The sequence below is a fragment of the Phocoena phocoena genome, chromosome 16 (assembly GCF_963924675.1).
Source record: "Phocoena phocoena chromosome 16, mPhoPho1.1, whole genome shotgun sequence".
NCBI classification, from domain to species: Eukaryota; Metazoa; Chordata; class Mammalia; order Artiodactyla; family Phocoenidae; genus Phocoena; species Phocoena phocoena.
In genome coordinates this window covers 29,624,773-29,650,900 of record NC_089234.1, presented here as the reverse complement: position 1 = coordinate 29,650,900, position 26,128 = coordinate 29,624,773, and the positions used below count along the sequence as shown (strand labels likewise).

Here is a 26,128-nt window from a genome sequence, read left to right as displayed (position 1 = left end):
AGTACTCATAATTTCAAGAAGTTACTTTTGTCCTCATTCTAATGCTGTGTACTTGGTGGCTAGTAACTTACACTTTTTTTCGGATAACAGTCAGCCACCTCTAACTTTCAGATTTATCCTTATAAGTAGATCCAGAGAAAGGATTTTTTTAGCCAAAACTGAAAGCTAAGGAGTGCTCCTGCATCGGCCCTTAGTAGAGAATGTGCTTTTTAGTTGTATTTTTCCAGTAGCTGGAATTGATGTATACTGGCTGGAGGTAAGAAAGAGCACCTGCCCTGACCCAGCACGGACTACTTGAGCTTGTCCAGACAGGAATCAGATCCTTGGTCATATCTACACCATGCCTTTGTACACTGAGCTAACTGGAGAGCACCCTGTAGCTGCCACTGGCTCCTTTGGTAGATATTTGAGGAGACAGCTAACGCACTCTGCTGTGTGTTATATGTTGCTTCATGTATGTTGAACTTCTGAATCCCAGTATCACCTGGAATTTATAGTAGATAGATACATTCCCCTTGAGTTCCAGTATACTCCTCATGGAGTGGAAGTCTTTGCGGAATAGGAATAAATTAGGCATCTGAATGGTAAGCTGAGGTTCCTAGTTCTTCAGTTTCTCAGACAAGAATGCCGAGGTGAAAATCATCATTTTTGGTTCTGTCTGGAATTTGGTCGTTGCTATTCTGTTAACATTCCTCATCTAGTTACAAGTCATGCCAGCCGCATCTTCCCATATCCTTCCCTTTCAAGTCAGAGGTGTAACAGCACAACCCTTGTATAGCTTTTTCCAAGAATTAGAACTGGTTGCACCTATCAAATGTGTGATGTGGGCAGCAAGACTGAGACCGTAGCCGGTGGCTGGCTGCCTGGCCTGCTTTTTCTGGCCTTCTTGGAAACTTGGATCCAGCCAGAAGCTGTGGGTAACCTCCCTGCCTGAATCCAGTCATCAGTCACCACACGCTCCCCCGCCAGCTACGCGTTCTTTCACAGACCATTGGGTGCATGTGCGAGTATAATGTTGTTACTGTTTGGGAGATGTTTGCTGGATCCAACAGGAAATCAGTCCTTCCCTTGTTTACCTAAACTGCCATGCCAAAGTATAGTGCTCCCTCTGCCCGAATGAAGGAGGTGAGGGAGTTGAGAAGAGGGATGGTAGAGGAGAAGGAAAAGCGCGCTTCTTTGTATTCACAGAGGATACCCCAGAGCGGGTCCCTTTTTACCGGCTAAGGAAGGGCAGCTCTCATGTGTGAGGACGGGAGGACTATTGTAATCTTGCCCCATCTACCACCATTCGCTCTGGCCTTGCAGCCTTGGTTGTAAAAGTTTACCATCTTTGGACTTTTTCTTCTTTCCTCCTACTTTTCATCCCTTAACCTTTCCAACCCATGTTTCACCACGGAGCCTAGGGAGGGAATTGCGAAGCAGACTGTGGGCTGATGTCAGAGAAGTGCAGTGGGGCTGTTGTGAGTAGTATGTGGGCTCCACACATCTTAGTAACCAGGTCACCAGGAGTGAAAAGGGGTAGAGTCAGGGTGCTGGGAACTGCCAAGAATCACAGCCAGTCTTGTCTTTGTAGCAGTCCATAGTGAGCAACCTTTATTGGCATTAGGGCATCAGACCTATAAGGATCATCTCGCAAGTGTGTCTTAGTGGAGACAGGATTAAGAATCATGTCCAGGAAGACCATGGGATTTTATACCACCTGAGCAAGGGCCTGCCAACAGCCAGGTCAGGCAGGGATGGTGGCCTCTCCTAGGTTTAGTCCTTAACTAAATTAAATGTTCCCCTTCTGACCTCTCCGTAGTCTCCTGTCCTCCACTCTACCAGACCTGTCTTCTTTTTCCTGCAGAGATGAGCGGCCTGTTTGACCCACGTTCTTTCCACTGCAAAACTTTATTCAACCCAAAATTCACTCCAGAAGCCTGGGGGACCCGACCTTTTAGGCCGGTCCTGAGGCGCACAGTGACCTTGCCTGCCGGGGTCAGGGCAAGTGTTCTTCCCTTGGCAGAGGGCCTGGCAGCAGCTGGGGTCCACAGCACCCGGGACTCTTTATGTTCGGCCTCCTCTTGCTGCTCTGCGGGAAGACCATATCTGGCCACTCCTGTGAATCTTGCCCCGTCTCAAGCACTCAGTAACTGGTGGTTTGGGCCCGTCAGGAGATGAGGGGATGCCTGAGGCCTGAGCTTCCAGGGATATTAGAAACACCCGTATGGACAGTAGGACAAAGGTAAGGGCACTAAAGAACAGACTCTTAGAGAGTATGGTAGCTGAATTCTGAATGCGGACCTATCAAGCAAGGGACTGAATTCACCAGCTTCTTTGCCAGTTGTGACTTTGATACAAGTTGTGTTGCACAGAGCTCCTAGCAGAGAGCTGACCTCTCCTCCTGTGTATTTCGGTCCTCCTCCAAGACATGTGCAAAGCACCATTTAGATGGGGGACTGGGCCACAGTCCATTCCTAAGGAACTGACAGCTCCTGAACCATGAACTCGGGCAAGATCCGGGAAGGACTGGGTCTCCTATGGAAGAGGAGCTCAGCTGAACAAAGCCCGAAGGCCATAGTCCAGAGACCAAAGGCCCTCAGGGGATAGACCCAGAGCCATCCTGAGGGAGCAGTGCCGCCCTGGTGTGGTGATCTTGCCATCAGAAGGCTTCCTGAGCTGGTTCTTGGTGCCCCTTGGCACTGGCCCCTTACCCTCTGAGTTAGGGCTCTGTGAAGGGCATGGCTCCAATAAGCTGAGGTATCTGGTGTGTGGGCAGCAGCTGGGGGTGCGCAGGGGTGCCTTCAGATGAGGTTGTTCCTGAGACGCTGCTCCTGTTCCGGGGAGTGCTCTGTGTTAGCTCGGTGTGCGTCCCCTGCGGACCAGAGGAGGGCAGGTAAGTAGTCGACCTGACCGGAGTCTCATCCCCTCCCTGACAACTTCACAAACACCAAGACATCCTGCCCAGCTCAGCCTTTCCATCAGGTTAGTCGTGGGCACGAACAGTCCGTTTTATGGAAATAGATGCTAACAGATGCGTAGCTGCAGGGACATCGGGAAGATAGGCTGTTGAGTGGAAAGGGTTGTGCTGGTCACTCTCCCTCGCCCCCTCCCCAGGTTCATTCTCTACCCTTGTTCTCTCATGCCCTGGAGACCTGACCCCTAGAGACTGCCGACTGATGTAGGTCACTGGGAAGAAACAGCACGAGATTAGAGGATGGAAGGAGAGAGGCCGGGGCATTTCTTCCCCTGTTTGTGCAGTGATGGTCTCCTGCCCGCTGCTCCCTCCTCCTCAGTGCTAGCGCTCGCCTGGCTCCAGGACACACTTTGCCCCTTCAAGCCCAAGGTGATAACAACATTCCACCCTTGCGTGTCCCTGGACATCTCAACACTCCTCATCTCCTTAGTCCCACTCACACCTCAGTGTAGTCCTCTCATTAAATAACCTCCTGCTCGCACCTGGGTGTGGCCTGTGTTTCCTGCAAGGACCCTGGAGGGGTCAGAGCTGCGTAGTGTTCTTTCCTTCCTCGCTGCCCTGGTCCCCTTGCAGCCTGCCAGCAGCATCACGGAGGCTGTGCCTCCACGCCGGCAGCCTTAGGTTCCAACCCCTGATCGCTCTCACGCTCCTGTCTCACTTAATGGCAGCGGAATCTACGCAGTCTCACGATTTTCAAATCCTTACATTCCTCTACTCACTGTCTTCCATCTGTTGCCAGAGTTATCTTTTGAAAATCTGATCTGATCTTCCTGCCTCCTTGGCTGAAATTTGTTAGTGGTTCCCAGAAGCCCACGGGATCAAGTCCATTCTCTCAGCAGGAGCCACCGTAACGCTCCCTGCAAAGAGCTCTAGTAGGTGTGACTGCATAGCCCTATTTTACAAAAGAGACAACTTCTGAGGAGGAGATTTCCTGACTGTCTTAAAGCCAGAAGGTGGTGGAACTGGATTTGGTGCCCAGTGAAGCCCTCTGAAGCCAAATCCTATGCGCCTTCTCCTCGTCCCCTCTCTGACCTGTGCCTCTCCTTGCAGCCAGCTCAGATGTCCCTTCCTGTGAGAAACCTCGGCTGGCCTCCAGGTGGTTGCTGGGAGAGCGCTCTGCTTGCTCAGCAGTAGTTCACAGCGCTCTGGGGTACCCAGTAGGACTGGAGTTACCCTTTTGCATGTCTGCTTACCCTACCTGACACTTAGCTCTGCCTGTTACGCCTATTTATGTTCCTAGTGCCTGGCAGTGCTCAACACAGAGGTAGGTCTTAATAAATGTTTGTGGAATAAATGAACACACCTCCACCCTCTGTGTGCAAAGCGTGGGAGTGACTGCACACACCCCACAGCAAATACAAGCACTTTAAACTCTAAGGTAGAGGCACTGCTTCCTTTCTGTACGGGCAAGTGAGGCAGCCACCTCCTTACTCTGCTCCCCACTGGACTGTTGCTTCTTTGCCTGAAATTACCAATCCTGCAAGTGTCCTGAGCCCTGTTCTCCGTGGTCCACGTCCTGTAAGCAGTGATCAGGGCTGGCGGTAGCAACACGGATCCGGGGGACTTCTACGTTTGCCTGTGAGGCAGTCAGCCTGGGATGGAGGCAACTAAGAAAGACCCTATGAAAGGAAGGGGAGAAATAACAGACTGGAAAGGGGAAATCCTGACATGGCCTGAAGTAACAGGTAAGATTCCAGGACAGATGGCAGACTGAGATTACAATCCAAACAACCTTAAGGACAAAGAGAGATGTAGGAATAGTTACTGGGTGGGGCTGATGCAGCTTGTTCCAGAAATCTATGAACTTCTATGAAGTTGTCAAAGGCAATTCATCTCTGTCCCCTCCCCAGCCTTGTACACACACTGAAGTCACACACAGGGACACAGGGTCTTCCAGCTCCCCGAGCTCGCACAGGGCTGGTCTCACAGTGGCCCGCAGTCACCTGTGTGGCAGTCGTGCAGCCAGACCCGTTGCCCGTCGTATTTGCAGCGGCACCGCATCACGTTGTTCGAGAAATCGGACTCTGCCACCTCGAGCTTGGGGTTCACGACCACCTGGAGTGAGAGATGGGCCAGCTGAAAACAGGTGACTTGGCTTCTTGAGTTGACAGTGGCTGTGACATCCTTTACATTTCATGTAGTCTTGCAAACTGTGCTCCTCTTCTTCATTAACCCTTACAGCCACCCCAGGAAGTAGGCATTAAGGTCCTTATTTTATAGATGGGGACTGAGTTGTGACGTGCCCCTTGTTCACTGAATCCGGACTCAAACCTAGGTCCCGGATTCTGATCCCTTCCCCTATGGTGTAGCTCCTTCAAGCGCCAGACATGTCAGAGATCCTATTTATGAAGCTCTCTTTCTTCATTTGACCTCAGGGAGCTTTTGAAACATCTGGAAGAAATGGAACTCCTGTGGGGAATCCCTGAGCTCACTTACCTGGAAGATATAATCCCCAGGGCCCACGTCTGTGATATCCACCCACTGGCAATCAATGTCATGCCGGTAGGTGTCCCAGCAGCCAACGGTCACTCCCTGTTCCCCAAAGTTGGCACATGCGTAGCGCTTCTGCATTCCTGTAATGGAGGGTGCTGACAGTTATTGAGTCCCTGAATTGCCAATTAAATGCAATCAGACTAGGGGCCTGGGCTTCAGCTAAATATCTTGCCTGTTGGAGCCAGAATTCCTACTAAGCGTGAATCCAGCACCATAGCAAAGCCCATCTGTGACAGAGATTATTTCTTTGGATGCACTAGTGGAAATTCCTGTTGGCCTAGGAAATGTGATTAGAAGATTCCAGCCCTACTACGCTGATTCATTTGCCCATACAACCCTGAGGAGAGCCAGTGTTTTACCATGCCATTTCTAAGGGCTAGGAACTGGGGGTGTGCGAATAGGAATCAGACTCTCAATCCATGCTAAGCCCCAAAGGACCTAGAAGTGAAACAGGTCTGCAACTATTATCCAAAAGAAGGCGTTACGCATTCCAAAAGTGGTACACGGTACGTCGGGAATGCAGAGGAAGTAGAGAGCGTAAGAAATTTATCTTCTTGAATCGCCTTCAGTGCTGACTGTTGCCAGGCTGGAGTCTCCAGCTGCCTGAGGCTGTTAAGCAGGGCGGAGGGGATCCTGAGCCCAAAGGGGCCGAGGACTCGAACAGGAGGGTATGCCAACAGGAAACCACATACCTGGAGGGCAGTTTGTGTCCTCTAGACAGAAGCTGGCCTTGTGCCCCTCAGCCACCTTGGAGCCATTGGGAGTGAGCAGGTCATAGTGGGTGAAGACCTCAATGCTGTGGTAGTGCCTGCAAAAGGGGCAGAGCTGTCCGGCCGGCGGCAACAGGAGAGGGTCCTCCCAGAGGAGCTGGTAGGGAAGGCTGAGGCACTAGGCCCCATCCTTACCCAGAGAGGAACGTTACAATAGCAGGGCAGTGCCCTTCTCTCCCCCAAACCCAAGATGAGTGTGACCCGTGGCCTACTTTCCTGGCACCCCTGCCAGGCAGCAAGACAGCTGCCCTCGTCACCTAGGGTCTCACCCGGGTGAGGAGAGGTCAAAGCTCCAGGAGGCTGCCTGGCTACAAGGCCTGAGGCCTGCAGGTGGAAAGAAGAGACACGTCCAGGGACCAGCCCAGGAGCGGAGTTGCTGAGTGAGGAGGGATGCTTCCTCTGCTCCCTGCCAGCCTGGGCCCAAATTGCTACCATTGTTTCCAGTTCTAATGACAGCTCTTCATGCTGCCGGGAAAGGTACTTATTTTCTCAGCAAGGCCAAGTCCCAAAGTCACCGCCTGTTCCTCTCAGCTTTCCCCACCCACGGCTGTGTCCTGAAGAAAAAAAACACCCTTTTCCATTCTGCCTTTGTCACAGACATCATCTCTCCTTCTGTCTGGGCTGGAGGCTCCTGATAGGAAAGAACGCTCATTGTCTCCTTCCAGTGCCAGCAGCTCTTCCTTGCGGGCCTCGCTTTGCTGCTGCAGAAACCAGCAAGCTTTTTCTGCACAGCCAGCATCCTGGATGGGATGGCTATTTTGGGTCTCCAGGTTTCTAGGAGTCCCCACTTCACCTGGCTTTTAAAGACAAGGCCTCAGGGCCAACAGAAAAACTGTCCACTATCATTCTAACAGAGACCAGCTCTGCTGGCAAGGACTGCTCTGTTGGACACTGTGGTGGAGATGGACATGTGGGTACCTCCTGGGCAGGCGACGGAGTGATGGAGAGGGCAGGTTGATGCTCCTGGGATTCCTCACTGCTGCCCAGAGGCAAGGCCAGTGAGGCGTCTAGGAAGGAAGGCTCTTTCCCAGAGCGCACGCCCCTCCCAGGAAGGCTTGCCCGGAAGAGACCAGACCGGTTGGCTCCCTGGACCCTGGTTTCGTTCCCCTAGAGCCGAGGCCTAAGCAGGCACTAACCTGTGGCACTGGTGCCAAATCCAGCTGTGGCGGCCTGTCTTGGGACGAAAGTCGGCCCGGCCCAGGTTGTGGATCTGTGAGGAGAAGCGCAAGAGGCGCCGGTGTCCGTAGGGCCAGTCCATGCGGTCAGCGGACCGGGAGAGGCAGTTCTCTTCATGGGCACAGTACAGCTGGCTGAGCGGGCGGTCCTCCAGGTAGGCCGTCTCCTGCACTAGCTGGGCGTTCAGCACGAGGTCTGCAGCACCTGGGCACGGTGGAGACCCAGAGGCTAGGAAGGCAGCCGGTTTGGCTCCCTGGCCTAGGGGACAGCCTTGCCTCCAGACTAAGCTCTATTGGAGGTGCCGGAAGAGTAGGGCGGTTTAGGAGTCAGGAGATGTGAGTTCTAATAGCAGGAAAGATCTATCACCTTAGCCTAAGCTTGCTGGCTTTGGGGCCAGACTGCCTGGGTTCCTCTCTTGGCTTGGTTGTTAGTTACACCATTAACTAGCTCTGGGACTTGCTCAGCCTTTTGTCTTTCATTTTCCTCATCTGGGTGACGGGGAGGAGGAGGAGAAGATTAGTGTGATGGTACCTGTAACGTGCTTAGATCATGGTTGGCCCACGGTAAGCATGCAGTTGATGTAAGCTAGTATTTCTTCTGTAGAATGCGTTTCAGCCCATAAGTGCCTCTGTAGCCTAGCTCATATAACCCCTCAGTAAGCTCTGCTGACCCCTAGCTTGTTACCTCAGCTCACTCTTTCTCTGGGCCTCAGTTCCAGCAATGCGAGGGGCAGAGGGAGAGGGCTGGAGAGCTGGTAGAGTTAAGCGCCGAGCCTGCCCCTGGGTTCTGCCGTTCTGGTGCATTCTGCTGCAGTTCCTAAGCCTGTGCTTCTCCCAAGGTTCCTGTTCTACCCTGGTTGCTATCAGGGGTGTTCCTACCAGGGCATCCTGTGCATTCTCCTCCGAGGCATCGTGGACATTCTGGTGCGTAAAAATCCAACATGCTAGAGCCTGTGTCTCCATAAGCTGTTCAGTGCCTCTCCCGTTCCCTTCCTGTCACGGGGGCTCTTACCCTCCTCAGAAGCCAGCGTGTTGTCCCTCACTGTGTCAGTACAGAAATGAGGAGATGCACAGCTTTTGCATGTAACGTCAAGAGAGAAATTTGCCAATTCTCAACGTTTGTTCATGCAAAAACTGGGTTACACTTTAGATTTGGGGCAGAGCTATCATATGGGTGAGCCTTGCACTGACGGTGGTGAGACGGGAACACAGGTTTATTTCAGGGGACAGGCGTCGAGGGTGGGAGCTTGTCTGCTGGATGGTGTCTGTACTACCACTAAATGCTCTTGGAATTCCTGAGGCATATTTTGGAGAGAGCTAAGGGTATGCCCACTGACAGACCCCAGAATTCCTGAGGGAAAAGAGCGCTTTCAGAGAGAAGAAGAGAGGGTAAAGGCAAGAAAGAAGGGAGAAAAATTACAGAGGAGGAATGGGGATGACCACAGAGATGTCAGGTCGGCTGTCTGTACTCAGCCGTTGTGAAGCATCAAATGCATTTAGGAGAAGAGCTGCCACTCCAGGCGGTAGGACAGAGCGGTACAGGTTCCTGGGAGGGGAGAGACGGGGAAGCAGGCCCCAGTGTGCTGGGAGCAAGCCCCATCGCCCTGCAGGGGAGGGTGTGTTGTAAGGGCTGGTGCTCTTCCAGCGTGCGCTGGACAGAGAGGAAGCCCTAGAGCTCGCTGACAAGAGTTAAGGATGTCTTGGCATTGAAGCCTGGCTGGGAAGAAGGTCAAGTGGCCACTCAGGTTGGTGGCAGCCTGCAGCCTTTGGACTGGATACGGTTATCCTGGCCCAGACCAGGTTGGCAGATGTCAAACAGATGCTTCTACCCCAAGAATCTGGGGGTGTGGGGCAGACCGATGCCTCAAAATGGTCTTGACCTAAAGTCTTTTGGGTAAGTCCCACAGCTCACCGTAGGCCCCATGTGTCCTCACATTTCCATACCCTCTACAACAGTTTTCAAACTCTTTTCTTACTACAGACTGTAGTAAGAAATATATTTAATGTTGTGACACACATAAATAATTCCAAGAGAAAAACATTACCCTTACTAAATGTATTACATCATTGTTTTCTATCCTGTCTTTTCTAACTATTGGTCGTGACGCAACGATTGGAAAACACTGTTGTGTATCCTTACATTTTCACATATTCTCTGTTTTAATTCTCACAGTAACTCCATGAGATGGGCAGGGCAGGGTTTGTATCCCCGTGTGGCAGGTGATTTGGCCACGCACGTGGTAAGTGGCGGAGCTGGTGTTCTGCATGCAGCCCTCCTTCCACTCCCTAACCCTGCTGGCCTTGGAGCTGGGACCAGCACTCAGGGCCCTCCCTGAAGACAGGAGGTGTGGGCTTGCAAAATTAGGGGAGCCCGGGCCAGCCTGTCCCACCGGCCCCTCCCGTTACTCACTGTCTGTGCAGGAGACTCCGGCTGAGAAGTGCCCTGCACCGTGGGAGCAGTGCACCGGCCCGTGCCTTTGGCACTGCTGCAAGGCCAGCTCTGTACCTGAGCAGTGCACGCCGCTCATCACCACTTCTCCGGCCCCCGGCGTCCCCTGCCAGTACCAGGTGTCCTAAGAAAACAGCCAGTACCACCCAGTCAGGGCTGAGATGTACTCTTAGAGTCACCTGACTCCCATCTGAGGCTTGGACCCCATCAGACCACCCACACCGGGCTGTGCCCAGCCTTGGCCTGAAATCTTTAGTGATGCTACTTTGGACCCCTCTGGTATTAGAAATGCCTTCCATGTGTCGAGGCAAAAATCCACTACTATGGCTTCCGCCACTGGCCCTGTTGCCATCACTCTCCCTGACGGCAGACCTCAGCTGTTTGAAGAGGAAGGTCCTGTTCCCTTCCTGTTCACTCAGGCCTGTCCCATTTCCCCAGCTGTTCTTCAAACAACCCTAGATGGTCGGTTGTGCTCGGGGTTGAGCCCAGTTCTCCCGGGTGAAGTATGCCCAGCATTGCCTGGCAGGCCAGTGTGGGCGAAGTTGAAGAGGTTTCTCCATGGCAGCCATGCCCCAGGCCTCTTGATTTTGTTTCCTTGATATCTTTTGAATCTATCCACTTGTTTCCCCGGGTCCAAGCCAGCACCATTCTCAGCTGGGCTACTGCAATAGTGTGTTTCTCCGTACTCATGTTAATCTCCACCCCAACTGTTTGCCGAACAGCAAGGAAGAAATCTTTTAAAAATCTGCATTGCGGGCTTTGAATGGTGTGGCCCGTCTCGTCCTTCACCCTGGCGCTTCACACCACCCCCTCTTGATAGCCGCACTCCCCCGCCCGGCCCCTGATTTCCTCAACAGAGTCAAGGGTTCTCCGGCCACAAGGTCTTGGCGTGGGCTCTTTATTCCTCCCCCACCTCGTCTGGCTCACTTCTATTCATTTTTCCTACAGACACAATTATGTGCCTGTTGTGTGAACGTTTTATGAATGACTGCATCCCTCACTTGACTGTACGTGGCGACTGACTGCTCCGTTAGGCAGGAACTGTGTCCTGTTCACCACAGTATCCCAGCACCCAGCATTATATTGGCACATCGTTTCACTCATAATTAACTGTTGAGTGAATGAATGAAGGGTCAGCAGCTTTAACACAGGAAGTTTTGGAGCACAGCAAGGACCTACCTTGATGGCATGGTTGGCAAAGCCCAGACCAAGCTGTCGGCAGACCACCATGGCTTCGCGGAGGCCCCAGTGGTCGCTGCACACGGTCCCCCAGCGCTGGACCCCGTTCACGTCCACCTGCACCTCCACCACCCCCTCCTCGGGGCTGCGTCCGCCGGCCAAGCGCACCTGCAATGGTCAGGGGTGTGTGAGGGGCGGGGCCGCCTTAGCAGGGGAGAGCTCAGGGCTGCCGGCCTGGAAACCTGCAGCCCTGGACATGACGCTCCCCTCTCTGGCTTAGTCTCCTCTGTAAAGTGAGGACGTTTTATCAGATAGTCCCTAACGTCCCTGCCTGCTCGAGAAATCTGACTGAGTGCCTGCACCTGGGCCTCTCACTCTGGTACTTGCCCTCCTGCTACCTGAAGTCCTACCACTGACGACAACGTGCCTATTGCCAAGGGCTTTCATAGCTATCGTCCCGTTCACAACGACCCTATGGGACAGCTGACCCCATTTTACAGAAGAGAACCAAGGTCTGAGGCGAGAGACTTGCCCACAGTCCATGTTAGCGTGACCCTTGAACTCTGACCACCCCACTCAGCCTCCCAGTGCCACTCCCGGGTGCTGACGTCCCGTGGCCCTCTGCCCTAGGCACCGTCTCTCTCAGCTTCACAGGGGACCTGAGAGGGTGGGGTGGGAGAGCCCATGCACCTGAAGAGTCCCACTGATATTCTGACATCTCTGAAGGCTAGAACCTGGCCCTGAGGGGAAGTAGGCCAGGCCAGGGGAGACTCCCAGAGGAGAGGGCATTCCAGGCTGGCTCCAGGCAGGCTCTGGGGCCCAGAGCACCCGCTGCCTCTCATGAACCGCTCCCCACTGGCTCCAAGCAGTGTCCCAGGCTAGCCCAAGGCTCACCTGATCCTGGAAGCCCAAGTTAGGGATGTTGCATCTCACGGCAGCATCATTGTCATGCTGGCAACCATTCTGGGAGCCTTCCAGGGAGGGGCAGTCACTGAGGGTCCGCTCATATCCCCCGCAGCGCACCTCACTCAGGTGGATGGGCCCCAGCGCTGCAGAAGGGAGGGAGAAAGGCCATGGGAGGCTCCATCTCCGCAACCCCACACCTGCAGCTCCCCCTCCACAGAAGGGGAGAACCAGCCTGGGCCCTGGCACCCCAGGACCACCAGAGGGTGGACCGGTGGCACATCCAGGCTCTCCCACCCCACCCCGGGCCTCCTCGCTCACCTTGGCCCAGCTGGGCCCCAAAGAGGGCCTCCCGAGCAGAGCCGAAGCCGAGCTGACGACACACGACGCTGGCGGAGATGAGGTTCCACCCGTGGTCGCAGACCGTGCCCCACCGGCGGTTCATGAGCACCTCCACCCGGCCCTCACCCACCTGGGCCCCCGAGCGGAGGCGCACCCTCGTCTCCTGCTGGGAGAAAACCCGGCCTCAGGGAGGGCCGAGGAGGCAGGGGTAGGGGCTACACCCCCGGCAGAGCCCCCTCAGGACAGGCAGAGCCAAGGCCTGGAGTTCTGACTTCTGTGGCTATTCCTCTGAATAAGCTCTTTCTCGACCTCCCCCTAACTCCGTGACAAAGAGCGGCCACAGTAATCACAAATTCCAGCCCTAACAAAAGAGCCTTAGGAGTTGGGGGTCCCTGGGCTTCACAGCCTGCCACCTGCCCACTAGGCGAGTCCCCTCCTCTTGCCCAGCCTCACTGCTGCTTTGTCCTTTGGGGCTGAACCCAGAGCAACACTTCCGCAGCAGATCTGTGAAATGATTTTAGAGACCCGTGGGGACGTGTGTCAATGAAACGCACAGTGGGCAAGTCACTTCCGTTCTAACGCCCTCCCGCCCGCTCCGATTTCATCGAGGAGACCGCCTCACATGGTGCTGCCCTGCCCCAGTGCCTCACCAGCACTTGCTCATTGCTTTTTATAACGAAGGGCCAGGCTTGGGCTCCATACCTGGGGCCCTCAATGGGATGTAGCTACAATGTAATTATAGTTGCCAGCTTTCCATTTATGGTAGGGTTATAAATGTCGCTTTTAAGTAAATCCCAAAGTTCAACGTTCTGTGAGTTGCTCTCCTCCTCCCGGTCTGAACTGATGCCCCCTTGATAGGGGTGGTGCGCCGTTCCTCTCCTGCCTCCCCATCAGCGCCTCCCCGTGGGGTGGGGCCTGTGCCTCCAGGCCTGCATGGGACCCACCTCTGCCCAGGACTCCTTGCTCCCGGGCTTCGCCTTCAGAGGGCGGAAGCGGGGCCCTGCCACACAGCTGACCACAGCGTGCATGCCCCCCGGGCAGGCCGGCCGCAGCTTGCCCTGGGCTGGTGCCACCTGCACCTGGCAGTTGGCCATGTGGGGCTCTGTTCCCAGGCAGTTGACCCGGTGGATCCAGAAGGAATTCTTCTTTGTCAGGCTCTTCAGTCTGGAAGACAAGGGAGACTGAGGGCAGGGGAGGGGTTGAGGGCTGTGCTCAGGACTCAGGGAGGCCAAGGCGCTGGGGCGGGGAGAGGGGACTGGAGGGGAGGAAAAGGGAGGGGAAGCAGGCCCTTCATGCCACACCCCTTTGCACCCTCCCCTGAGGGTGCTGCTTACCTAGACTTGGGATCCTTCATCTTCGAATTCCAGACTTTCCTGGATGGGAACAAACAGGCGGGGAGTCAAGTGGGTGCAGAAGTCCTACCCGCTGTCACCCTGCCTCTCCATACTTGTCCTTGAGTCTGTACTAGACTCACAGTTTGTAAACTTGTTCATTAATCTTACTTCAATGCTGAGCTTCACCACAGTCCTGAGAGAGTGGCCACCCCACAGATAACGATGATCTCCATTTTACAGGGAAGGAAAGCAGGGCAAGCAAGTTCCCCTGACTAAGCCCAAAGTGGGTGTCTCTTCTGCACCAGGCTGCCCTGGGGCAGGCAGCTCCAAGCTCGCCCTTCCCCCAGTCCAGATGAAGGTCAGCCTTCAGGGGGCAACCGGAGAAAAGGGGCCCTGGGGAAAGTCCTCTGGGGACAGGTGGAAGTTGAAGGCCTTTCTGGTGGGAGCTGCCCAGGCAGAGATACTGAGGCTATAATCAGGGCTGCCCTCCTCAGGGGAGGTAGGCAAGCCAGCCAGGTCCAGATGTGCAATTACCGGGCAGCAGGGAGTCAGGGACCCAGATCCCGGTCATCCCCAAGGATGGGGCCACGTGGCCGGCCTTGGAAACCAGGGTCATCTAAGTCAGAGACACTGGACAGACCAACTAAAAGTGACTGGGGATGGGCAAGGGTAGATGACTCAGATGTTTCGTGGGAGGTTTATCCCTTGATGAGAAACATACGAAGTTTTCACTGACAGAGCTGGTAGAACTATGACTCGTCATCATTTACAGGCTAATGCAATCTTGGGACAGTTCTGTCACGTTTCTGACAGAATATTTTTATGTTTCCTCTCCCAAATGCCGCCCCACCCCACGCCTGGCTTGGACGCAACCCAGTCAGAGCCTGGCTTGGATCGCAGTTGAGGAAATTCACTGAGACAAAGTTCAGACAATTCCCTGCGGATTGGATAATTGAGGCCCAGATACCCTACCAAGGCCCAGAGCTCGTTGTTGGCAAAGCTTAGACCAGAACCCAGGCCATCTGTACTTGTGGGCAGCACTCTGTCTTCACGAGTTAGGTCTAATTTTTTAACCTGGGACAATTTTACCTTTGTTTACATTTCACTTGGGGAGTACTCTGTACTATAGTCAATTCTTTTTATCTGATCGGCAAGTACGATGTTTATTTTCTGATTGTTTCTAGAAATTTCCCAGGGTCTCCAAGTTCATCCTCACTCTTGTCTTAATGACTGAGGGATCCATAACCCAGCAAACCCAGGCACATTGCTCCAACTGGGCCTGTTTCCCTCCCAATCCCAACACCCGCTGAATGTCCTCCCACAGACACTACTCCTGCCAATCTCACTGCAGTCTCCAAGGTCCCACGTCACACACAGACACGCGCGCGCACGCACACACACTCAGACGCTTCCACGACCCCGCCTTCCGCGCGGCCCTCCAGCCAGCCGTCCTCCTACCTGTAGTAGTGGCTGACGACAGGCGCCTCGCTGGGGAAGCCCAGCATCCCGCACACCACCCTGCTGTTGTTCCTGGTCCAGCCCTGGTCACACACCTGCCGCCAGTGGCCCTCGTACTTCACCTCCACAGCTCCCTCGGTCACCAGGCTCTGCCTCTTGGCACTGGCAAGGATGGGCTTGAGCCGCACCTCCTCTAGCCGCCGGCCCTGTGGGATGCATGGTCACCGTGGGCCCCAGGATTCCTGCCCCCGCTGAGCCCGCTGCAGGTCTTCACGTGGGAAAGCTGGGGCTCGGAGCACTTAGAGATCACCCCACCTAGCGCCCTCATGGGACGGGCCAGGAAACGGAGGCCACGTGGCTCCGTCCTTGGGGATGATGGGGAGGCATTTGCTGAAAGCCACACAGTGAGAATTAGGCAGAAGCTCGGTTTGTTTAGGGTCCTTTCCTCAACTCCAGAGAGGACCAAGCAGATCCACGCTCTCCTGGGGTCAGGATGGGAGCCCTTGGAGTCTGGGAGGCTTCCACCAGGCACAAGGGGGCCTTCTTCATGCCACCCTGGGGAGGGCAGAGGATGGGCACAGACCAGCTGCCTGAGACCACCAGCAGGATCCTTTGGCCCACGAGACCCCCGCCCTAACCCTGGATGACTTAGGCCAGTGCGAAGCCCCCCGTCAGGGCCCGCCCCATTCAGTGGCCGCGGCCAGCTGTCCTCAGGCTGAGGCTGTCTGGCAGCAGACAGCAGAGTCAAGAGACCTGCCCTGCCTGCTCCTGCTGTTTGGCTTGGGCTGTTCTTAGCTTGGAGCTGTCTGTGCCAGGAAGAGACAGCAACTGTGGCCGGGCCTTGTGGGTGAGGCAAGCCCTACCTGCTGCTGCCTCCCTCGTGGGGAGCAGCTTCAGTGATTCCCAGCGGGCCCAGCCTCTGATTCCCTGCCCGCCCTTTCTCAAGCTGGGGCCCTCTACCCATGCACCCGCTCCAGGCCACAAGCAGACCTCAGGGCCCCAGGGATGCTTCTCAGCCCGTGCTCTGCTCCCTTTCTTCTCCTTTCTCCTCCAGGCTCACCACCTGGAGGCCCTCTGTCCCCTGACCCCCTCCTCAGCTCAGGCCAGGGCCTGAACGGCCTTCTCACCTGGGGCCCAAGGGCATTGGAGACCCTCTCAGAAAGGTAGCCACGCTGGCGCTGCGGGTGGCACACCACCCCGACGTCCTCCGAGTGGCTGCAGTCACTGACGCCCCAGCCATTAGATCTGCACTGGTCCAGGGAGCTCTCTGTGCCCACACAGTGAACGTTGTCCAGCCAGATGGGTCCTGTGTGGGAGGGGATGAGTGATGCTCAGGGACAGGCACAGAGAGGCAAGCCATGGGCTCTACCTCCTGGATAGGACCCCACAGTTATCAACATTCCTCTTCCAAAGCCTGAGTAGAAAATGGGGGTGGAGAGAGGAGTTGGTTCTCCTGGGAGCTTGGTATCTACATCCCTGACTAGTGTCTCCTCTTGGCCTCAGGTCCCATAGAATCTGCTTTTGGAAAATGCCGGGTAGGTCTGTTAATTAGCTCTACCTGTTCCCTCATTCGTCCATCTAGTCATTCACTCAACAGCATTTGCTGAGCACCTACCGTGTGTGATTGCTATATTCAAGGAACTGAGAGTTGAGTGGTAGTGACGGTGGTGATGGTGGTGGCCTCACTGCAGGTGAGAATGGGAGAGCAGGACAGGTCATTTGCAGCTGGAGCACTCAGGAAATGCCTCACAGAGGTGGTCACTTGAGCAGGGTATTAAAGGACTGGTGGGAACGTGACAGGTTCTATTGGAGCCTCAGGGAGCCCAGCCCCCGAGAGAAGCCCGCTACCATCTCCTCGTCATCCTGCAGGGGAGCACCGGTCACTCACCCTCCCCTGGGCCATACTTGGCGCTGTGGGCCCAGGTCAAGGCGGCTTCAAAGCCCAGCTGGCGGCAGGCCACCGTGGCCTCCTGAAGCGCAAAGTCGTCATCACACACGGTGCCCCACTGGCCCTGGTGCAGCACCTCCAGGCGGCCCTCCTCCGGCCTGCTCCCTGGGCCCACCAGCCGTAGCTTCATGCTCGGTGACTGCAGCCTGCTGGGAGGGGTCTGGCCCAGCAGCAGGAGGAGCAGGAGAGGAGGGAAGGCAGCTGGTAGGGACCACATTGTGGGGACTCCAAGGGCCGCTGGGGTCAAGGCACCTGGGAACGAGTAAATGCGACAATGATGACCACGTCTACCCCTGACCTCGGGTCTCTTCTGCTAGCAGAGACAAAGGGTAGCGCAGGTCCCTCCGAGTGTGTGTGTGTGTGTGTGTATGTGGTGGCATGGATTGGGTCTGGGCTCTGAGATTAGTCGATCTGGTTCAAACCCACCATTCCTTGGCCATATGACCTTGAGGAAGTTTAAGTTTACCTTCCCGAGTCTCAGTCTCCTCATCTGTAACGTGGGGGTAGTAATCCTTATCTCCCAGTGTTGTGAGTGTTGAATGAAGTATGGATGGAAAGTGCCTACATAAAATGCTTATCGCGAGCCTACCACACGGTAAGTGCTCAATGAACAGCTGTTTTTGATGTCGCCTTATATGTAGAAGGTGGGGGTGCCTACACTTTGAGTCATGGGGAGCCCCCAAGGGCTAGACTGTCCGAGCTGGAGGAGATAGAGGGTATTTGGATCAACTTCCTGACTCTAGACATAAGGAATTGGGACCTAGAGAGTTTAAGAGACTTGCCCAAGCCACACAGCAAGCTCCACCTCTAGGTCCACCTACATGCATAATTTGTACATTGAGTCAACGAACATTTTTGAAATATTTGCTTCAGGCCAACTATTAGGCCAGGCGCTGGGACACAGAAGTGAACACATCAGACACTACTCTCTGCCCTCATGAAGCTCAGAGATGAGGAATCAGAGAAGGGACACTTAACCAGGGCCTTGTTGGATGCATAAGAGTTCTCTTATTCCCCTTCAGAGAAGGGGAATTCCAGGTAGAGAGAACAGGATGAGGAAAGAGGGAAACAGGGAAAGAGGTGAGTTTGTGCAAGAGCAGGGAGTGCCCTTTCTTAACCCTGTACTGCAGTATTGGGGGCCTGGAGGGGACTGAGGTGGAGGGACAGGCTGGGGCCAGATGATCAAGGGCCTTGTGCACCATGCAGAGGGTTTGCCCTTCATCCTATAGGAAGTAAAGGGCCCTGGGAGGGTTTTAGGCAGTGACCATACACAGGAGAGGGCTCCCATCTCCAGGAAGCTGTTGCCATATGCTCTCTGGGTCCTTACAGGGGACGAGTTGGGGGCTCCCCCTCGTACATTAGCAGCCTTGCTCCTAGGAGCAAGGTTGGGAAGAGCACAGAGGACGGCCATCCCTGGTTGGAGCTGGTAGAGTATCTGCAGCCATCAGTGCTGAAGCTCCTCCACGGCCAGCTCTACTGCTGATGGGAAGCTGAGGCTGGCCTGGAAGTGGATGGAGAAAGTTCGGGTCCTTGGCTTCCTCTTTGGTGCTTGAGTCTTAAAAGAGCTCATTCTAGGGAGACTCCCTCTTTCTCCCATGGCCACTGCTATTCTTGGGGGGATTCCTTAGCTGGTCAGTCTCAGTAGGGAGCATCTTACAGGGCCCCCTGCCATTCCCTTCCCCACAAGCTGGTTTCTGGCTGAGAATCGGTCCTTATTCCTGGCCGCACCCAGTCCCACCCCCTTCAGCTACCCATCCGCCTGATTTGGTGAGCCCAGGGCTGGGGGCAGTAGGCTCCTAGGAGTGCACATGATAAGCTCAGGAGTGAAGTTCCACGGGAACAGGGACTTTGTATTGCGCCCCCAGTGCCCAGAGTAGTGCCAGGTATGTAGGTGGCACCCCGTAAATATCTGCAGATGCGTGGATGCAAGGTGGCATAGCACTGCGCTTCGGCGTACACACTGGGAGTCAGGCTGCCTGAGTTCACGTCCCGCCTCCACCAACTGGTTTCTGGGTGGTCTTGGGCAAGTGATTTAGTTTCTCAATCTCAAGTGATTTCGTTTTCTCATAGAGTCTATCCCCTCTATAAAATGGGGGTAAGATTCTTGTGATGCATTAAGCCCTTAGAAAAGCAAGCTCTCATCTGACAGCTATTATTAACAGCAAGTGAAACAGCTACTACAGAACCATTGGTCTAGGTTGGTCCCCGCCTCTCTTTGGATAAAGAAGGAATGGAGGCCGCGTTCCCAACTCAACATCAAGTCTCCAGTACTGCTACCCTCCTGTGAGACACTTCCTTCTCAGACTTAAGCACTATTTTCTTCATGTCCCTCCCCACTCAGGAGCCGGGGGAGGCTCCCTGCTGGCTGTCACCGCATGCAGAAGGCTCTCTGCTGCTTGGGATGTTCCCATTCCCTCCTTCCTGCACCCCTAAGGAGGAGGTGGACAGCTAGGGACTGAGCCAAACCGAAGTCACTGTGGATAGAGACCTCCCCCAGATGACAAGAGAGGATAGAAAGATTGGGCTCAGGGCCCACCAGCTGTTAGGACCCAGGGGTCACATTGGGTCTGGCCTGAGAGATGACCCCGCTCCCTGTCAGCAGCAGTCAGGTGACATGATTCAGATGCTTTCTTCTGAGACTCAGGTGCAACACCTCTAAAATGAGGGGGTGGCACTGGAGGTCCCCCATCTATGATATGGGCCAGGGGGTGGGCTGGGCAGGTCAGTTGTGTAGCTGTGGCTGACATCCCCAGAGTACTGTGAAGGTCTTATTAGAGGCTGTGGACACTCCTGGGCCTACAGGCCCCCTCCCCTCCAAGGGGCCTCCGTGGGGGCAGGGGTGGCCTTCTGCTGAAGAATCCTGGTGCTAGATCAGCTCCCTTCTATGAGAGCCGCCCAGGAGGTGGATGGGCGGCAGCAGGAACCGAGTCATATACAGGGAGAGCCCACTTCCCGGCCTTCCTGCCCACTGCAGGTGCTCTGCAGCTTTCGCTCACATCACACTTGTCTTCTCACATTTCCCAAACGCATCCTTCAGTTCCCAGCCTCTCACTGTTCCTTCTACTTGGGGTACCCCTTCCCTCAATCTCAGATTGTTAAATTCCTACACATCTTTCCACACCCAGTTCAAATGCCACCCCCTCCATTAAGTCCCCCGCCCGGACCCCCACCTTCCTAGCACTTGGTGTCTTTGCTTCCTGTCTCCACAATCCAGGGGAGTGTCTCCCATAACTGCTCCCCCAGAGCTGAGCAAAAAGAGGACCAGGCTGAGAAGCCTCCCTCAGAGAAGGAAACAGCCTCAAAAGTGGATCTTTTCCAAAGTGAAGGAGAAAGGGCTAGAGTGAGGCTGAGGAGGAGGGCAGGTTAATCACAATAAGTTTATTATACATTTAAAAATATTTATTGAATACTTGTCTCCACTTTATAGGTGAGGACACGAGGTCCAGAGAAGCTAAGTAACTTGCCCAGCCAGGATTCAAACGCAGGCAGCCTGGCTCCAGCGCCAGGCTCCCCGTCAGGAGAGAGATGGACACGGGAGCAGGGGAAGAAGGAAGGGAGGCAGGGAGATGAATGAAATTCCACCCTGTTGCTGGTTGATTTATGACCCAGCCGTGGTGTGAGGGCATTGGGCTGGATGCCAGTGCTGAGTGCAACCAAGTGGCAGATCCAGGATCCTGCCAGCTTGGAGGAGAGAGGCACCTGATCCAGGTGCTGCCAGGGGACTCTGGCACCTGGCTTGACCTGGCCTTGCTAGAGAGGCTGGAAGTGCCCAAGGGTATTCAGGAAAGAGCACTGGGGTGCTGTCCTGGTGGGAACCAGGCTCCGGAATCACTGGATGCCTCTTCTCTCTAGCTCTTCGAGGAGGGGGCTGGGTTTCCCCTCTCAGCCCTGATTGCCTCCCTGGGACCACTGATTGTGGTGACCTGACACAGTGCCAGCAAATGTCCACCTGTCCAGGCATAGGACATGTAGAGTTTGAAGCCCTCTGCCCACCCTCCATCTCTGTCCCCAGTCTCCCCCCGACCCCCAGCATACTCAGTTTTGGTCTGTTTTTTTCAGACAGCCCGGCTCCACCCTGCCTCTTTGTCCCCTGTCACAGGAATGACGTCTGAACCCACCTGTCCCTTCCCCTGCCTCCCCCTACCCTGCCCCGGGAGAGGCCAGAGAAATGGCTACACTACACGCGGCGTGTCCACAAACAAGACACGCAGGCACCCCGAGGCCACGACGCACCACCCTGGGTGGCCATGGGGCCAAGCTCCCCAACTCGGTCACTTCCATTGGCAGCAGGTTGGTGAGCGACTAGGGGTCTAGGCTCACTGTTCATGGGACCCCCACGCCTGCCATTCCCAGCCTTCAGGAACCCTCAGAGACTTGCTGACCCCCAGAGAGACAGAAGTCGGACAGACAGGCAGGACAGCGAGAGGCAGACCTGGCCAGTGGCCAGGCAGGGGCTCACCAGCTGGAGTGCGACGTTGCGGGGCTGGGGCCGGGGCTCCGCGGCCGGGCAGCGCTTACGGGCCTCCTGGGGCACCCTGGGGCCCTTTTATCCAGCTGCGGCCCAAGGGCGCCCGCGCCCCGCCCCGCCCCGCTCCGCCCGCCCCGCCCTCCAGCCCGCCAGCCGCGGAGGCCCGCAGGCCCCGCCCCCGGGCGGACCTGGACGCGGCGGGCGCCCCGCCCTGCCCGCCCCCACGAGGGCCCGGCGACCCCCTACCCCGGACGCGGCCCGGGACGGCCCGGCGCCCACTCGCAGCCCGCCGGCCCGGGAAGTCCCGGGGTCGCTAGGCTGCGGGGGTCGGGGCAGCTGTTTTCCGTGGAGGGAACTGGCGCGCTACAGCAGGAGGGACTGTGGGAGGATCGGCGTTCCCGGGAAAAGACTGCGGCTCGGCGCCAGCTGGCTGCGTTTGCCCGAGTGCCGCTGTGGCCTCGTGAGTGCCTGTCGGAGGCGCAGCTTCCTCTTCTGCAAAGCCAGGTGGTATGGCCACCACCAGAGTTGTCCTGGGGATTACATTCAGTGGGTCCCTAAGATGCGCAGCGCGCTTCACGTGGTAGCGCCTCACTGTCCCACCGGCTTGTTTACTTCGGACAACGCAGGCTCCTTTCGGCGGGGGCGGGCACGGGGGCGAGGTGGCTCTGTTCAGATGAGGTCGGGATGGTGGGGTGTAGGTGTGCTGTCTTTGGGGTAACAGGCAGTCCTCTCCATTGCCCTGGTCCCTCGAAGTTTATTGAGTACTGCGGGGGCATGAGACCCCTTGTACAGTTGGGAATACTGAGCCCCAAGAGACACGACTTGCTTCCCAACGTAATAAACCATAATGGAACAAGCTGAAATCCTCCACTACAACCCCTTACAGAGCTGAATGAGGCAGCCCTGGCCCTTGACAGGCTCGTAGGCGGAGAGTGTATGTGGAGGGTGGGGTGCGGGGAGACCGGTGGAATAAGACAAAAGTAGGAGGGGCTGACAGAGGGGAGTCCCATCAGTTTTGGGGGGCACCCAGACGCCTGAATCCCAGCCTGGTTCCTCCAGATTCTTTCCCCCAGTCCTGGTTCCTCCCAGTTCCTCAGTGCCCCGGTCTGTAAAATGGTCAGAGTTCCAGCCTCCCAGCTTCCTCCTAGGCCCAGATCAGTGCAGTTTGATTCCCCTTGTTCCCCCCCACCTTGCCTGACGGTCTTCCAAAGGCTCCATCATTCAGCACATCTTTGATTTTCTCCTACTTGATGGACAGGGGGCTAGAGTGCTAGACATTGCAGGGGCTGGATGGGAGGGGCTTCCCAGTCTGGTCCCAGAGGCAGATGCAAGTAAGCAAACATCACTATAAGGCAGAATGTGATAAGGGCTAGGGTGGCAAAGTAGACCTTTTTGATTCCTGGGTGACAGCCAGGTCACACTGACCTGGCCACTGGAGGACTAGTGTTCACCCCTGGCTGCCCATGCCCCAGATGTCCCCCCAATGCCCTGCCCCACCCCAACTGGGCTCAAAGAGTACCCTGTGATGAATCGACAGCAAAGAATGCTTCCAGCCTTGGACAGTGGCAGCAGTAGTGGCCCAGCCCCTCCCCCAGGGACAATGAGCCCGCTGTGGGCTGGGGTGCCAGGTATGCCTCGGCCCCCTCCCCATGCCCAGCCACCTCTCATGCTGAGCCAGGAACAACACGGGAAGCTCGAAAAACATGGGCTCCATCTGCTGCCAATCACCCTCCCAGGCCTGGCCGCCCAGAACTAAAAATACCCTGGAGGCCAGGGCCTGGCCTGGGCTAGAGCCCAGGGAATGAACGGATGCTGCCCAGAAGTCCTTTAACCTACAAGTCTCTGGGCAGAGGCTGAGGCTGGGGAGCAGTGGAAGGAGGGACTTCCCAGGGGGTCAGTGTGAGCCCCCTGCTTCAGAAGTGAGGGGCTCGGGTCCCAGGCCCAGCTCCATGACGTGCTAGCGGTGGGATTTTCTCAGCTGAGGGCCATCTCCTCATCCGTAAATGCTGTTGCTCTGGGGGTCAAATGGGACAATTCAGTTCATCTCAATAAGCTTTGACTTGATGGAGACTGTCCGCTTCCTCCTTCGTGCCTGACTGTGCTCACAGTCTCAGCTGCCGCCAAAACCATCTGCTGCACTCTTGATATACAGGTCTGTGTCCACCTCGACTCTGGGGCCCCCCTTGAGCTCCTTATTTATCTCTAAACGCAGTTTCTATCACAGGGCTTAGCACCCATAGCAAGTGTTCAATAGGTGCTGATGGATTGAATAAATGGGCTGCTTTGTGCTTTGAGCCAGACCTGGTGGAGAAGCAGACAAGCTGGATGTGAGATCCCTGTCCTCAAGGAATTTGCGGAGTGGTGGGGGAGACAGACCCACAGTCAACCGAACAGATGAGGCATCAACGTCATCATAACAGCTTGCAGGTGTGGAGCTGTTGTTCTATGGATCATCTTATTTAATCTTAAAATCCCTGTGGACAATACTTTCATTACCCTCCTTTTACTAATGATGAACTTGGGGCACAGAGAGGTTAAGTGAGTTGGCCAAAGTCACACAGCTCCTATCGGCAAAGGGTAGCAAGTGGTAGATTGGAGCCTAAGCACAGGGCTGTGAGGTTACAGAGGAGGGAAGTGTGAGGACTGAAGCCTTCATGGAAGAAGAGCCTTGGAGGGTGGCTGTGATTCACTAGCTAGAGAGGTGGGAACGTGGGGTGGTCATGAATAAAGCTTTGAAAGTCATGGAGCACTTTACAGATGTCAGGAATTTCCCATGTCCCCTCACCCCTCACCCAGTCCCCCAGGGCCCCAGGTGTAAGCTTTGCCATCTGCCCACGCCTCTGAGTGAGGAGCTGAGAGATTAAACAGTAGCTAATACGAATCCCTTCCCCATGGGGTGTTCCTCACCCCTGCCCAAATCAGAGCCTGGCCTTTCCTTCCAAGTGGGAAGGCCCGAATCTCCTGCACAAAGCTGTGATCTCACACGTTGCCAGCAGCCGCCCGGGGAGAACCTGGCTAGAGTACCCAGTGCCATGCCCACTGGGCAAAACTTCCTCCTCAGCAGCCTTTGGGACTCAGCCCCACCTCCCTTGAGACTCAGTATGGAAGAAATTGTGCATCTTGGGAATTGGGGACCTGAATTCTAGTTCTAACTGACTGAGCCATGTGGCATCAGGCAAGCCATTTTGCTGAGGCCAGTGTACGGCCTCCAGCATCCATTTGTCCTGCCTTTGCACTCCTGCCCTCTGACATCCCAGGGCCAAACTGCTCTCCTCTCTTCCCTGCATCTCGGCTGACCCTGACTTCAGTAAATCCTGCGCGGATGGATCTTCCTAATGTGTTGTTATGCCCTAGCTCAAGAATCTTCAGTGGCTCGCTGTTGCCCACAGGATACAGTGACTCCACTGTTGCTTCTCCTGTCCCCTCTGTTCCTTTCTTCTCCTGACTTCATTTTCCACCTTCTACCTGTTCTCCAGGCCTAACTCCAATTCTAACTTCTCCACGAATTCGTCCATGAAACCTTGCATAAATGGTCTCAAAATATAAGGAGCTGGCCGAGTCACGGAGCTGAACAAGACACAGTCTCTGCTCCCCGTCTAGTGGGCGAGATGGCTCGAAGACACAGCAGTGGTGGAGAGCAGACCGTGATAACAAAAAGCAGGACAGATGAAGGAGGAGAGACCATTTCAACAGAGGACAGGTTTTCCCTTTGCTGAGAGCTGTTTATTAGGCTTGTGTTTAGAGTGGGGTTTGGGGAGTGGGAGCTGAGGGGACCTTAAGAAATCTTAGGGATGGGGGAGCGAGGAGGTGGATCTAGCCAGGCTGGAGAGTCTCACCAAGGAGATGGGCCCTGGGGAGACAGGAGCGAACGGTCTGCTGGGTAAGGGGAGGACATGTGAGGGAAGAGCTGGCTCAGTGGAAACGTTAGCAAGCTTTGCTTTGTGATATGGAATGTCGTCTTCCTCCCTGTTCCTCTGAAAACTTCCGAGAAATCTCTGTTACTCAATAACATTTGCAGGGCTTGGGCATGAGTCAAAGAGGGCCTCATACCGTATGTCCATGTATCTAAGAGTTAAAAATCAAACTCACTCACTGTCAAATAAAACATGGTCTGTCCTCCTGCCTTGACAAATACACCTTTGGAAAGCCCTGGAATAGGCCAGGTGTGAATCCAGAACTTTCTACTTCTTGGAGTACTGTGTCAAACATGTTATTACAGGGAGTATCTACCCCTGGCCCTGAGCCCCAGCCTGGCCCACCTGCCTCCCTCTCCCACCCTCTGCTCCATCCCACATGGCAAGGGTCCTTCTGCTGTGACAGAAACATGAGCACACCAGGCCCTGTCCAGACCTCTGCAACCGTGGCCCTTTGGCCCCCTGAGCCTGGGCGCACAGCCTGGGTGAAGTCTACCCTCAGGAGGAAGGGCTGGGGGCTGGCTCGGGCCTCTTGGGCAAGAATTCCCCGAGCCTGGGTTTAGAACTTGGGTGTGGGCTCCAGTGGGCACGTCCCCTGGCCCTGTGAACGCCACGTCCTCTGGGGGACCATGATTGGACAAGGGCCACAGTGATGCCTCCTGAAGCAGGGAGTCCTTGCCCAGTCTAAGGACCGTCTTGGGGCGGGGGGGAGGAGGTGCCATGAGGAGGCGGGGATGTG

The 26,128-nt window shown here is 55.5% G+C and overlaps 1 protein-coding gene across 1 annotated transcript; it reads right to left on the bottom strand.

Annotated features, from left to right (window-relative positions):
* Positions 1-1,565: 1,565 nt before the first annotated feature.
* Positions 1,566-21,519, bottom strand: LOXL4 (lysyl oxidase like 4). The gene is made up of 15 exons (XM_065894003.1): positions 21,440-21,519; positions 16,948-17,259; positions 16,187-16,365; positions 15,060-15,265; positions 13,602-13,640; positions 13,212-13,431; positions 12,247-12,430; positions 11,917-12,071; positions 11,023-11,190; positions 9,805-9,967; positions 7,356-7,599; positions 6,142-6,257; positions 5,393-5,529; positions 4,900-5,011; positions 1,566-2,854 (listed from the first exon to the last, which is right to left on the bottom strand). The coding sequence occupies exons 2-15, from the start codon at positions 17,222-17,224 to the stop codon at positions 2,784-2,786; spliced, it is 2,271 nt and encodes a 756-aa protein (XP_065750075.1). The 5' UTR covers positions 17,225-17,259; positions 21,440-21,519; the 3' UTR covers positions 1,566-2,783.
* Positions 21,520-26,128: the final 4,609 nt, after the last annotated feature.